At 36.9% G+C, this 15,631-nt stretch overlaps 1 protein-coding gene across 1 annotated transcript in view; it reads right to left on the bottom strand.

The window, feature by feature from the left end:
* The window catches only part of RSU1 (Ras suppressor protein 1), a 317,910-nt gene extending 302,574 nt beyond the window's left edge, over window positions 1-15,336 (bottom strand). The window contains exons 1-3 of the mRNA XM_053713985.1: window positions 15,140-15,336; window positions 14,900-15,016; window positions 399-449 (exon numbers count right to left, since the gene is read on the bottom strand). Of these exons, the coding sequence (XP_053569960.1) occupies window positions 399-449; window positions 14,900-15,008 (160 nt within the window). The 5' untranslated portion in view covers window positions 15,009-15,016; window positions 15,140-15,336. The remainder of the gene's footprint in view (window positions 1-398; window positions 450-14,899; window positions 15,017-15,139) is intronic.
* Window positions 15,337-15,631: the final 295 nt, after the last annotated feature.

Below are 15,631 nucleotides of genomic sequence, written 5' to 3'. Positions count from 1 at the left end.
AAGGAGAGTTGCTGTGCATGTGCCTACACACTAGTAATGGAATGCAATGAAAGTTAGACGTTACCAGCCAGTACTTTGCACTGCCCTATTAATGTCAGCTCCCGTGCATTACTCCAGTATCCGGCAGCATTGGCCAGAACTTGCTATGGATATCATTTTAGACTTAGGTCTTTATGAAACGCTGCAATAGCTATTGAGAATACCATGAGAACCTTGGTTTTGGCATAATGTTTATAAAGATGTGCACAGCAGGTGAAGGTTTTCAGATACTAATGCTATGTACAGAATAAGTAAACAAAAAATAGCTGTGCAACCCCCAGTACAGAATAACATTCCATTTCAGACAGCTGCATGTCATCAGAACAGAAACAATATAGGTAAAATAGTTCAATACTTACTTGTGAGCTTGTTATGGCTGAGGATGAGCTGAGTAATGTTAGACAAGGTGACTGAAAATAAAAATAAATAAGTTAAAAAAAACAAATCTAGTAAATCAATACATTTACATTTCAGATTAAATATGATGTCAAACACTTTCTATTACATATATTTGTTCAATTTTTGAATCCCAGAACATAAGCAACTTCTACTCTAACATGAAATACATAAATATGGCTGCTGAAAAACACAGGGAAACAGGATTTGTGTTGGTCTCTTCCACAGAGATTTTTTAAATTAAAAGACAAATAAATAAAAACAGACTTAATCTTGTTAATGGGACATAAAACACTTATTACAAGATTGTTTGTGTAGTTGTGCAATTAATGAACATACCAGTGAAAGTGTGAAACCATACTTAACCCCTTAATGACCGCAGCACTTTTCCATTTTCTGTCCGTTTGGGACCAAGGCTATTTTTACATTTCTGCAGTGTTTGTGTTTAGCTGTAATTCTCCTCTTACTCATTTACTGTACCCACACATATTATATACCGTTTTTCTCGCCATTAAGTGGACTTTCTAAAGATACCATTATTTTCATCATATCTTATAATTAACTATAAAAAAAATTATATAATATGAGAAAAAAATGGAAAAAAAACACACTTTTTCTAACTTTGACCCCCAAAATCTGTTACACATCTACAACCACCAAAAAACACCCATGCTAAATACTTTCTAAATTTTGTCCTGAGTTAAGAAATACCCAATGTTTACATGTTCTTTGCTTTTTTTGCAAGTTATAGGGCCATAAATACAAGTAGCAGTTTGCTATTTCCAAACCCCTTTTTTTCAAAATTAGCGCTAGTTACATTGGAACACTGATATCTTTCAGGAATCCCTGAATATCACTTGACATGTATATATTTTTTTTTTAGAAGACACCCCAAAGTATTGATCTAGGCCCATTTTGGTATATTTCATGCCACCATTTCACCGCCAAATACAATCAAATAAAAAAAATTGTTCACTTTTTCACAATTTTGTTCACAAACTTTAGGTTTCTCACTGAAATTATTTACAAGCAGCTTGTGCAATTATGGCATAAATGGTTGTAAATTCTTCTCTGGGATCCCCTTTGTTCAGAAATAGCAGACATGTATGGCTTTTGTTGTTACTTTTTGGTAATTAGAAGGGCGCTAAATGCCACTGCGCACCACACGTGTATTATGCCCAGCAGTGAAGGGGTTAATTAGGGAGCATGTAGGGAGCTTCTAGGGTTAATTTTAGCTTTAATGTAGTGTAGTAGACAACCCAAAGTATTGATCTAGGCCCATTTTGGTATATTTCATGCCACCATTTCACCGCCAGATGCGATCAAATTAAAAAAAACGTAATATTTTTCACAATTTTAGGTTTCTCACTGAAATCATTTACAAGCAGCTTGTGCAATTATGGCACAAATGGCTGTAAATGCTTCTCTGGGATCCCCTTTGTTCAGAAATAGCAGACATATATGTCTTTGGCATTGCTTTTTGGTAATTAGAAGGCCGCTAAATGCCGCTGCGCATCACACGTGTATTATGTCTAGCAGTGAAGGGGTTAATTAGGTAGCTTGTAGGGAGCTTGCAGGGTTAATTTTAGCTTTAGTGTAGAGATCAGCCTCCCATCTGACACATCACACCCCCTGATCCCTCCCAAACAGCTCCCTTCCCTCCCCCACCACACAATTGTCCCTGCCATCTTAAGTACTGGCAGAAAGTCTGCCAGTACAAAAATAAAGGGAATCTTTGTTGTTGTTTTTTTTAAATTGTATAGCATATTTACATATGCTGCTGGGTAGTATTCCCCTTATCCCCCAACCTCCCTGATCCCCCCCCAAACACCTCTCTAACCGTCCCCCTCTGACGTTTTGGGGGCCATCTTGGGTACTGGCAGCTATCTGCCAGTACCCAGTTTGCAGAAAAAAATGTTTTCTGGGGGTTTTTTTCACAGTTTTTTTTTCTGTAGTGTAGCTTCCCTCCCACATACCACACCAACACCCCCTGATTTAGCTTTTTTTTTAAATTTTGTTGACATTAATACCTGATTACCAATCCTATTATTAATCCTATTTTCCGTAGTGCATCGTTCCCACCCGCTCCCTCCCCGTGCACGCGCCCGCCCCCTCCATATCGTGCACGCGCGCGCCCCCGGGCATCCCCGCCCACGATCCCGCCCCCCTGCACATCTCCAGGGCCATCGATGGCCGCCACCCGCCTCCCGGTGCTGCTCCCACCCACCAACGAAGGAAGCCACCGATCTCCGGTGCAGAGAGGGCCACAGAGTGGCTCTCTCTGCATCGGATGGCCATACATGGTTATTGCAGGATGCCTCCATATTGAGGCATCACTGCAATAACCGGAAAGCAGCTGGAAGCGAGCAGGATCGCTTCCAGCTGCTTTCCACACCGAGGACGTGCAGGGTACGTCCTCAGGCGTTAACTGCCTTTTTTTTGAGGACGTACCCTGCACGTCCTCGGTCATTAAGGGGTTAAAGGGACATTAAACTGAATTTCTTTCTTTCAGGATTCAGAAAGAGCATGCACTTTTGAACAACTTTCCAATTTACTTCGATTATCTAATTTGCTTCATTCTCTTTATACCATTTGTTGAAAAGCATATCTAAATGGGCTCAGTAGATGCTGATTGGTGGTTGCAAATAGATGCCTCATGTGATTGGCTCACCCATGTGCATTCTACAACAAAGAATATCTGAAGAAGGAAGCAAATTAGATAATAGATATAAATTGGAAAGTTGATCAAAAGTGCATGCTCTTTCTAAATCCTGAAAGAAACAAATGGGGTTTAATGTCCCTTTAATACATTAGTGGGACAGGAAAGTAAAAATTAAACTTAAATTGATTGGATAGAGCATGAACTTTTAAATAACTTTCCACTTTACTTCTATTAGCAATTTTGCTTAGTTCTCTTGGTATCCTTTGTTAAAGAGCAATCCTAGGTTAGTTCAGGAGTGTGCATGTGTAGCTATCTGGCAGCTGTGTTTGCAACAAAGTTAACACCAATGTTATACATAGTTCCAAACACTGCCGCCATAGACTGCAATAGACACGTGCACGCTCCTAAGTTCTAATCACCCTTCCAAGGTTTAGTCTTCAACAAGAGATACCAAGAGAACAAAGCAAATTTGATCATAGAAATAAATTGGAAAGTTGTTAAAAATTGTATGTTTTACCTGAATCATGAAAGTTTATTGTTTTACTTTACTGTCCATATAATGTTCCTTTAATCACTGGCTACTTTAGGACAATAGATGTTTAGTTTACTTTTTAATGCTGAGGTGTACTTAGACTGGGCAATAAAAAATCAAGATACATCTATTATAAGAATTTTTTTGAAATTTTTTTTTTTTTAGAATCATAAGCACAGAACCACAAACCAGTAAAATAACACATGGGTCGGCTAATATTTGTCTCCAACAAAAAATTATTTACCAGCAAGAATGCAATGAGGATCACATAACACCTTGATGGCTATAGTAAAATATGTACCCCTGATGAAGCCCCTGTTTGCACAAGTTTGGTGTGGGGTGAAACGTGCGTTGGCATTCTGTACATTTATATATCATCACTGATGAAGTTATACCAGTGGTGATAATTTGGGAGATTGCTGTTTAATTGCATAAAGGAGAAGGAGTGCTCTGCTCAAAAATCTGGTACAAGTGATGGGATATCTGTGAAGCCAATGTATGGCCCCTAGATGCACGCTAGAAAGTTTTAAATGCAGCTCTAGATGTGACAGTTCCACATATGAAGCCAGAAAAGAACCACTTCATTTTTCCCACCGCAGCCAATGAGCCTAGGCTGTGGCGAACGGCTGAAATAAAAGTCTGGATACCAGATACTTACATAACATCTGCATCACTTTCAACCTGGTGGTGATGAAACATCTATGCTCCTACTAAGAGTCCGATAATCAGGTCTGGCATTATCGACACTTGGGAAGTGTCTGGATCCACCTATGAGACGCTGGTAGCAGTACACATACGTCACTGACACAGAAGACAGGAGCTGATCCCTCCCATGCTGTGACGTCACACTACTTTGCTTGGAGATACACAGTGTTTCAAGTTCCGTGTTGGAGACCCTGGAACTTTTACCTAGGATACGTGAGTAACTAAGACCTTGAGTGCAGCTCAGTGCTGCGGTCATACACGATCCGGGACATTGTTTGAGCTGGAGCTCACTTTTGCCTGTTCATTTGGACCGCTGAGGTCAGCTGGACTGATTTGGTTATTATGTGTAGAGATGTTTTCATGATGTGTTAATACACAAGGTTTATATGGTTAAATAATGTGCCCCCAAATTTTTTAGTAGGAATATATGCTAAGTAAAATGTATGCTCACAACTTCTGAACCTTTCTAAAGCGCTTAAATTAAAAATTACATTTGTAGCACGAGTGCTTTTTTTCCTCTATATCCATTGGCTCTTTTTCTCTTTTGTACTATATAAAGATTTTTTTAGGAATGCACCGTGGCAATAATATTGGTTTTGAGTAGTATTTTCACCTCTCTCCATCCATTTATATATTTTTATAAAATATGTACCCCCCCCCCCAGTATTCGTGAATAAATAACTCAGTGTAACAAATCGTGCATAGAAAATTATAGCTGTATCATTATCTTTACATACCATGAATATTTAAATATTATTTGTTATTATAAGACTTTAGTGGTCTATAAAAATACTCAAAAAAACAACAACAAAAAAGTAGCTTCTTGTAAACTCAACTTAAAGGGACAGTCTAGTCCAAAATAAACTTTCATGATTCAAATAGGGCATGTGATTTTAAACAATTTTCCAATTTACTTTTATCACCATTTTGCTTTGTTCTCTTGGTATTCTTAGTTGAAAGCTAAACCTAGGAGGTTCATATGCTAATTTCTAAACCCTTGAAGGTCGCCTCTTCTCTCACAGTTTTTCACCACTAGGGGGCGTTAGTTCATGTGTGTCATATAGATAACATTGTGCTCACGCATGTGGAGTTCCTATGAGCCAGCACTGATTGGCTAAAATGCAAGTCTGTCAAAAGAACTGAAATAAGGGGGCAGTTTGCAGAGGCTTAGATACAAGGTAATCACAGATACAAAAAGTATATTAATATAACTGTTGGTTTTGCAAAACTGGGGAACGGGTAATAAAAATGGATTATCTATCTTTTTAAACAATACAAATTCTAGTGTAGATTGTCTCTTTATTCTTCGATTAATAAAAAGTACATCATTTTTAATCTACACAAGAGATTTTTTTTAATCTGTGTGCAACGTTAAAATATTGTCAAGGACATAATGCATTCCCAATAACCGTGCACGTGCATAACAGGCAAGCAGAAGTCACAGTGAGCATGAGCTCATCCATGTAATCTGTCTGGCATATGGAAGTGCACACATCATCTGTTGCTAGCAATCTTCTTATTACCAGGTACTATTTATGCTGGTGTAGATCAGCATTCAGTGGTCAGTTCTCCAGCACCATCTAATTGTCATTTTCTCTTTTCTAAGTGGTTTACAAAGATTTTACTCACAATGTTTACATCATGCATATGACCGAGCAGCAGTTATGCATGACTAAGGGTAAGTAAAGCTGCTTAAACTTCAGGTAGAACTAACAGAAAATTCATGCTTGCTGCATCCTATTCATGTTATGTTCTATAAGTAGCACCCAGAAAACACGGGAGCAGCAAATGTTTGTGGATGGGAACTACAGCAGAATTCCCAACCCTCCCACATATTGCAGGATTGTCCTTGTTTAGCAGTTCTGCTCTGCTGTCCCACCTGCATCGTTAACAAAAGGGACAGTAAACACCTTTAGATTTGTATATAAAAATGTTTAGTTATGTGTAATGAAACAACTTTGAACATAGAGCAATTTCTAATTCTCAGAACATCTTATGGCTAACTCTGCTACATATCTGTCCCTAAATAGCTTTCTCATATAACAACTGCAAAACAAATGCATTTTATACTAACTTTATGACCAGTTTAGCCTTGTTGTCTTAGAACTACAGCCCTGATTGTCTTCTCCAAATAAGACAGATATAGGGTGCAGTTTGGCTATTGAAGACCAATTGCCATAAAAAGAACGTTAATTTGTTTTTAAAAATGCCTTGGCTGATTTGTTACTGTATTACAAAACAACTGTGTTTACTGTCCCTTGTAATTGTCTCATTGAGCAACAGTCTCAATTTACCAAGTGAACCCAGGGACTGTACAGACTCCACAACCTGCCACAGTACACCCTGTAACTCCGCCCATCATCATGAAGCCCCACCCACATCACACCTCTCTCTGCTCACAACTCTGCCTCATATAGATTAGATCTCACAGTCCTGGAAGGTGCCTGGGAAATTGGGAAATACGGCCACATTAGAAGGTAAAGGAACACAACCTTGTTCTCTATTGCATCTAAAAAATAGAGGAATTTAAAATGTAGTACAGATTTAGTTTTTTGTAAAATGGGCTCTACTGTACTGAATTGTTGTTGTTGTTTATATGCGTTACGTGAGTCACTGTCCACCACAAATAATGCTATGGCAGTTCTATTTATCAACCAGTGAGCAATCATCTAATGTATTTGTTTTTATTTATGCTCTAGAAATTATAATCTACATTGCACATGTTCTGCAACAATAAAAGTGTTTTAGAAGGAGTTAAAACTAAATTTGCATTGGATTGCAGTCACAGAACACACACCTTGAAAAGCCTATTGACGGTTATCTGCCTTACCTCTTTTCGGATAGCCAATTAGGGTCAGATATAAATAATCCCTTGCACATATCAACTAATCACTATGCAACATCGGGGATTAGGGTTTTGCATTTGCAGCTTTTCTTGAGGGACTGGAAAACTAAAGGGTTCAGGGTTAAATTACAGGAAAGTAGGCAAAGTAAATAATAAAAGTTTACTGGAAAGTTTTTTTTAATTATGCATAATTTAACATTTTATGGGCAACTTCATTTTGAGTTTAAAATCCCTTTTATGTCTCAACTTGGCACAGGCATTGCACTTCTGGTTAGCTTCAAAATAAACAGCATCATGCAAAACAATATTTTTAACATGTTCAAATTATGCTTTTTCTCATGCTTAAAATGAATATGAAACCCAAAAATGTTCTTTTGCGAGTCAGACAGAGCACATCATATCAAATTTGCTTCGTTCCCATGATATTCTGTGATGAAGAGATATCTAGGTAGGTGTGTGGAGCACTAAATGGCAGGAAAAAGTGCTGCTATCTAGTGCTCTTGCAAAATGTATAACATTCTTGCAAAATTGCTGCCATATATTGCTCCAAAAATTGACCGGCTCCTAAGTATAGGTCCCTGCTTTTCAACAAAAGAACCAAGAAAAATTGATAATAAAAGTCAATTAGAAAGTTGTTTAAAATCTCATGCTCTATCTAAATCATGAAAGAAAAATGTTTGGGTTTAATATCCCTTTAAAGGGACAGTCAACACCTTGAGATTTTTATATGAAATCTTCAGTTATGTGAAATGAAACAACTTTGTAATATATTTTCATAATTGATTTTTCCGCCTTTAAATATAATTTAACTCTGCTGACTTCTCAAGGCTAACTTTGACTCAAGCCTGTCCCTAATTTGCTGTATTAGATAACAACTGCAAAACAATATACTTTATACTAACATTATAGCCGGGCTAGCCTTGTTGCCTATGGACTAAAGCTCAGATTGGCTCCTCCAAATAAGGCAAACGGTGGGTGGAGTTTGGCTATTTAAAAATAATTGTATCAAAAAGGATGGTAAAAGACTTGGTTGATATGTTATTCTATAGCAACACAGCAGATACGTCTTGTAATTACAAGGTGTTTACTGTCCCTTTAACGACGCATGTCGTACAGGGTACGTCGCACACAAGCTGGTCTTTAAAGACCAGCGACGTACCCTGTACGACATCAGGGTTTAAAGCGGCTGGAAGCGATCCTGATCGCTTCCAGTCGCTTTCAAGGTATTGCTGTGATGCCTCGACATTGAGGCATCACTGCAATACCTTTTTTCCAAAACCGATGCAGAGAGAGCCACTCTGTGGCCCTCTCTGCACCGGTAGCAATGGGCCCGATCGTTGGTGGGTGGTAGCAGCTGCAGGGAGGCGGGTGGGCGGCCCATCGCTACCCAGCATCCGGTTCCTGAATGTGCAATGTGCGCGCCGGGTGCCGGGAGTGCTCGTGTGTGTGTGATCGCGTAACAGCCACTGCCACCAATGAATTAATGAATGGGAGAGAGGAAGAGGGAGGGGGGGAAATAATTGTCAAAAGGATCTGGGAGGGGGAGAGGGAGGAGGGTATTAGGGGGGGCAGCTACACTACAGAAAAAAAGTAATTACATAAAAAAAAAAAAAAAAAAAAAAAAACATTTTTGGGAGGCAAATTGGGTACTGGCAGACAGCTGCCAATACCCAAGATGGCAGCAAATAGGATGTGGGCAAGAGTTATAGAGCTGTTTGGGGGGGATCCATCACAGCTAAACAGATATTTAAAAAAAAAAAAAATTCATTAAAAAAAAAAAAATTCATAAAAAAAAAAAAAAAAAAAAGCCTTTTATTTTTTTTTATTTTAGTACTGGCAGACTTTCTGCCAGTACTTAAGATGGCGGGGACAATTGTGGGGTGGGGGAGGGAAGAGAGATGTTTGGGAGGGATCAGGGGGGTGGGATCTCTCAGGTGGGAAGCTGATCTCTACACTAAAGCTAAAATTAACCCTGCAAGCTCCCTACAAGCTATCTAATTAACCCCTGCACTGCTGGGCATAATACACGTGTGATGCGCAGCAGCATTTAGCAGCCTTCTAATTACCAAAAAGCAACACAAAAGCCATAAATGTCTGCTATTTCTGAACAAAGGGGATCCCAGAGAAGCATTTACAACCATTTATGCCATAATTGCACAAGTTGTTTGTAAATAATTTCAGTGAGAAACCTAAAATTGTAAAAAAATTTAAAAATTTTTTTTATTTGATCGCATTTGGCGGTGAAATGGTGGCATGAAATATACCAAGATGGGCCTAGATCAATACTTGGGGTTGTCTACTACACTACAGCTAAAATTAACCCTAGAAGCTCCCTAATTAACCCCATTCACTGCTGGGCATAATACATGTGTGGTGCGCAGTGGCATTTAGCGGCCTTCTAATTACCAAAAAGCAATGCCAAAGCCATATATGTCTGCTATTTATGAACAAAGTGGATCCCAGAGAAGCGTTTACAACCATTTATGCCATAATTGCACAAGTTGTTTGCAAATAATTTCAGTGAGAAACCTAAAGTTTGTGAAAAAAATTATGAAAAAGTGATTTTTTTCTTTATTTGATCTCATTTGGCGGTGAAATGGTGGCATGAAATATACCAAAATGGGCCTAGATCATTACTTTGGGATGTCTTCTAAAAAAAAATATATACATGTCAAGGGATATTCAGGGATTCCTGAAAGATATCAGTGTCCCAATGTAACTAGCGCTAATTTTGAAAAAAAGGGGTTTGGAAATAGCAAAGTGCTACTTGTACTTATTGCCCTATAACTTGCAAAAAAAGCAAAGAACATGTAAATATTGGGTATTTCTAAACTCAGGACAAAATTTAGAAACTATTTAGCATGGGTGTTTTTTGGTGGTTGTAGATGTGTAACAGATTTTGGGGGTCAAAGTTAGAAAAAGTGTGTTTTTTTTTCCATTTTTTCCTCATATTTTATATTTTTTTTTATAGTAAATTATAAGATATGATGAAAATAATGGTATCTTTAGAAAGTCCATTTAATGGCGAGAAAAAATGTATATAATATGTGTGGGTACAGTAAATGAGTAAGAGGAAAATTACAGCTAAACACAAACACCGCAGAAATGTAAAAATAGCCCTGGTCCTTAAGGGAAAGAAATTGAAAAATGGCCTGGTCCTTAAGGGGTTAAAAGAAACATTTTTGCAACCAAAAGTAAATTGCAAAAAATGTTTCTCGCTGTATATAAAATGCACTAGTAAAGACCTTATAGCTATAACTATGCAAAATTATGTTATCCCTCTCATTGAAATTAATAATGGCAGGGCTAGAAAGGATACACACACACACACACACACACTCACATACATACACACACACACACTCACATACATACACACAATCATGTGAAAAAGAAAGTACACCTACTTTGAATTCTATGGTTTTGCGTATCAGGACATAATAAAAATCATCTGGTCCTTAGCAGTTCTTAAAATTAAATAAAAAATACAACCTCAGATGAACTACAACAAATGACATATTACACCGTATCATGATTTATTTAAAATGGATACTAACCCCAAACTTTTTCTTTCACGATTCAGATAGAGCATGCAATTTTAAGCAACTTTCTAATTTACTCCTATTTTTCTTCGTTCTCTTGCTATCTGTATTTAAAAAAAAGCAGGAATGTAAAGCTTAGGAGCCAGCCCATTTTAGGTTTAGCACTCTGGATAGCACTTTCTTATTGGTGGCTACATTTAGCAAACCAATAAGCAAGCTTAACCTAGGTTCTGAACCAAAAATAGGCCGGCTTCTAAGCTTTACATTCCTGCTTTTTAAATAAAAATAGCAAGAGAATGAAGAAAAATGATAATAGGAGCAAATTAGAAAGTTGCTGAAAATTGCCTGCTCTATCTTAAGCATTAAATAAAAAATTTGGGTTTAGTATCCCTTAAACAAAAATAAAGCCAAAGTGGAGAAGTCATGTGTGAAAAACTAAGTACACCTTATGATTCAGTAATTTGTAGAACCACCTTTAGCAGCAATACCTTGAAGTAATCGTTTTCTGTATCAAAAATCAGTGCCTCGCATTGTTGTGGAGGAATTTTGTCCCACTCTTCTTTACAATGTTGCTTCAGTTCATTGAGATGAGCTCTCTTAAGGGGTCTTGCCACAGCATTTCAATCTGGTTGAGGTCTGGACATTGACTGGGCCATTGGAAAACCTTGGTTCTTTTCTTTTTCAGCCATTCTGTTGTAGATTTGCTGGTGTGATTGGGATCATTGTCCTGTTGCATGACCGAATTTCGGACAAGCTTTAGCTCTTGAACAGATGGCCTCACATTTGACTCTAGAATACTTTGGTATACAGAGGAGGTCAATGACTGCAAGGTGCCCAGGTCATGTGGCTGCAAAACAATCTTCTTCCGACTCTAGAAGGGTCAACTTAGCCTCCCGATGAAGCTGCCAGATGTTGAGACAAGTCCTTGCTGGACTTCTTCCGGTCTCTCAAAGAAGACACTCTGAGAAACTTCTCATCAGATTTTGAAAGTTTTCTTTGCCTTCCAGTACTTTTTTGTCCTTGACCTCTCCTGATTCTTCAATTTTCTTTATAACAGCTTGAATACCATATCTTGAGTATCCAGTTTATTTGCTGATTTTCCTTTGAGAGTACCCTTGCTGATGCAAAAGTATGATTTTATTACTTTCAAATGTTGTGATCTCTGGCATTTTGATTGTAATAATGTGATAGAAAGTTGGTCTGATTATCAAGCTTCCAATGAATCAAACTCATACCACATGTGTATGTAATGCTCAAGCATGTCTTGCACAAACCTGGTGTAATAGAACTTTTTCACAGCAGTCATTTTGACATGAAATAGTAGGACAAATACAGGTGTTAGCAATGACATTAACTAGGGTTTCATTCCATTTAGGTTTACAAGAGCCAGGTTCCTGCTATTGCTCAAGTGTAAGGGGGGGGGGGTCACACTAAATACTTGCCACTTTAGCCTATAGAACCTGTTTGTTCTGATTTTTTTTCTGTTTTTTAATACTGGGTACAAATATCCTGTACTTTCTGGTTGTATTATAATAAAGAGACTGAGAAATACTTATATATGGTCATTATACCATTGCTAAGACACCAAATCTAATGGTGGCCTAAGACTTTTGCACAGTACTGTGTATGTGTGTATTTATATATATATATATATATATATATATATATATATATATATATATATATATATATATATATATATATATATATATATATATATATATATATATACATACATACATACATACACACATACATATACATATACATACATATATACACACACACACACACACACACACATACATATATACACACATATATACATACACATATATATATATATATATATATATATATAAATAGTTTTTTTTAAGAATTATCAAAATGCACAGTGAACGAACATAAAAAAAATATACATCAAATCAATATTTGGCATGACCACCCTTTGCCTTTAAAACAGCATCAATTATTCTAGGTATACTTGCACACAGTTTATTAAGGAACTCGCCAGGTAGGTTGTTCTGAACATCTTAAAGAACTAATCACAGTTCTTCTGTGGATTTAGGCAGCCTTAGTTGCTTCTGTCTGTTCATGTAATTCCAGACAGATTCAGTGATGTTGAGATCAGGCTCTGTGGGGGCCATACAATCACTTCCAGGACTCTTTGTACTACTTTACACTGAAGATAGTTTTTAATTACTTTGGCTGTATGTTTGGGGTCGTTATGCTGCAGTATAAATTTGAGGTCAATAAGATGCCTCTCTATAACTTTGCCTATAACTTTTGCACAGTAGAGTATTTGTATATTGTTTGTGTAGTTCATCACACAGATAGCAGAATATTAGGCTTACCCCCTCAAATTCCATTAAAAAGATAGTACACATGTAATTGCTCGTGGGCTAATGATCAGATCTACCAATGCTTTAATGTTGGATGCAACAAGCCTCACATGAACACAAATTGTTAATTAAAAAAAAAAAAAAAGTTGTATGATATCTAAAAAGAGGGCATTTTAAAATGTAAAATAGAAGAAAAATAATATCTTGTTAAAAATACATTAAAAAGCGCTTTCTACAAAATCTTTACCTACGCATAAAAGGAAAAAAAACACTTTATTTATTTTGCTGTATCCAATAAGGATCCTATATAAATAATCCCTTGCACATATCAACCAATCACTAAGCAACATGCAGGAGAGTTAGGGTTCTGCATTTAACAGAATGCACTCCAGCCTTTTGTAGGGGAGTGGAAAACACTACAGGGTTCAGTGTTAAATTACAGAGAAAGAAAAACACTTTTTACAAAGATTTCATATGCAATATATAATCTGAACAGCTTATAAAAAGGTTAAACATGTTTTAAAAAAAAAAACATTAATGTGACAAGGATGTTACACATAACCATAAAAGTAACACAATTCTAGTCAGGTATTATGTGTTTGCATATTGTAAGTTTAAACATATCATTCTAGCTGCCTCATTATATGCCCCAAAAAGCTACAAAGTTTAAACTCCTAATATACAAACACTAATTATGTATAAAAAATAAGTTACATAATTTAATAAACACAAAAAAACTAGAAAAGCTCATAATACTGTGCTGGGAGCGACACATCTCTTCCATGTACGTTTATGGCTTTATAATGAACCTTTCTCTGCACTTTAGGAGCTTACTGTAACTGTATACACACAGCCACCTGCACACAGCTTTGTTAGAGCATGTCATTTTAAAACTAGGGACCCTGCAAATCCAGTTAAAGTTACGATCGTGAGCCACAGAGCAACGCTGGTCCCGAACGGAAATTTCTGCTGACCCAATCAGGAACACTAGTTGCACAGCTGGGCCATACAACTAGAGCTGCTGATTGGGTCAGCATCAGTTTCCACTCAGTACCTGCAGTGCTCTGCAGCTCCCAAGCTGTACTTGAGCTATTTAACTATTTTATGGGGTTTTGTGATTGGCTGATAACAGTCACATAATGTGGGGAAGGAAAATTTAATTAACTGTAATTTGTCAGAAAAAAAAAATACTCATTTTAAATTCAAACTAAGCACTTTTGAATCATCATTTTATTATGGATTTGTTGATTTTGCAATTCTGCAGAGTATAATGGCCCTTTAGCATTGCAAAGGCCCTAGTTTTAAAACTGCATGCTCTAAAAAATATATATGTAAATTTTTTGATCAGGGTAAGCTACAGTAACTCGTTTTTACATGAGTATGTTACAGAGACTTTTAATGTATAAACTTTAGCACTTATAATTCATCACTTCCATTACATTGCAGGCTTAAAAGTGACATGAAACTCAATTTTTTCTTTCATAATTCAGAGCATACAGATGGAAAAATGTTCCAAAATAATTCTATTATCAAATGTACTTTTTTTCTTCTTATGGTAATGCTTTGTTTTGTGTGGGTTTATAGATAGATACATTTTATAATTTTTCCAGCATGGTATTATCATACTAAAATGTATTAATCGTGTCATTCACCAATACAGAATTTTGTGCAATAACAATTGGGTTATTAACATAAAGAAATCAGATAATTAGTTTTTTTTCTCGTATTTCTAGTATTTTCTTATGTTTTAAATTTTCCTTTTAATGACATAAAAGAAAATAGTATTTTTTCACAATACTATAAATATTAACAATAATAAAAAAAAAATCTACTTACACAGCCCTGGCACATCCAGCATATTGGAAATGCCTCGTTCACACATATCTACCTCTGGCATATTCTTCTCCCTGCTCTCCTCTACTATCTTTTTCAAAGACTTTGACATTTTGGTTTCTAGGAAACAAATACAAAACACAAGTTGATTAAATATTATATACGTGAATTCGTCCTATCCATGTAGTGTTCTTTGTATCCCTATACAGAAACTTTCATGATGTATCCGGAAAAGGATCTTACCTACAAGTTTAGTTGTAACAAGTTTTTGTAAGTCAGTTTACTAACGGTAAGTATCCAAAGCAATAAAAGATGATCGTTCCAACCTATAACCTCGGAGCATCCACTCACTCACACACCCTACAGGAAGTAGCCGCAGGCAGTAAAATTATTCACATTCCAAATATGGCAAATTCCACTAGAGACCATGGAACACTCACAGTGACTCTGGGCTGTGGAAAACGTAAGACAGCAACCAATCAGAAAAAGAGACAACGCCTCTTTCATCTTTAAGCAACCAATCAGAAAAATAAAGCGGCGGCGCTTTCCAATCGCATATCATCTGGGAGGATACGGCTATAATGTAACCAATCGGCACAGGAGGAAGCGCTTCTCGTGTCTAGCCCCTCTGGTGTTTTGTTTTTCTTCCGCTGTATACAGTATTTCGGAAGCGTGTTCAGTTCACTCACTGACTGTTCTTCTGTGTGTGTGTGTAGTTTGCTCAACCTTACAGTC

This window comes from Bombina bombina, chromosome 5 (assembly GCF_027579735.1).
Source record: "Bombina bombina isolate aBomBom1 chromosome 5, aBomBom1.pri, whole genome shotgun sequence".
Taxonomy (NCBI): domain Eukaryota; kingdom Metazoa; phylum Chordata; class Amphibia; order Anura; family Bombinatoridae; genus Bombina; species Bombina bombina.
The sequence above is the reverse complement of the archived record's forward strand: the minus strand, read 5'-3'. Positions and strand labels throughout refer to the sequence as shown.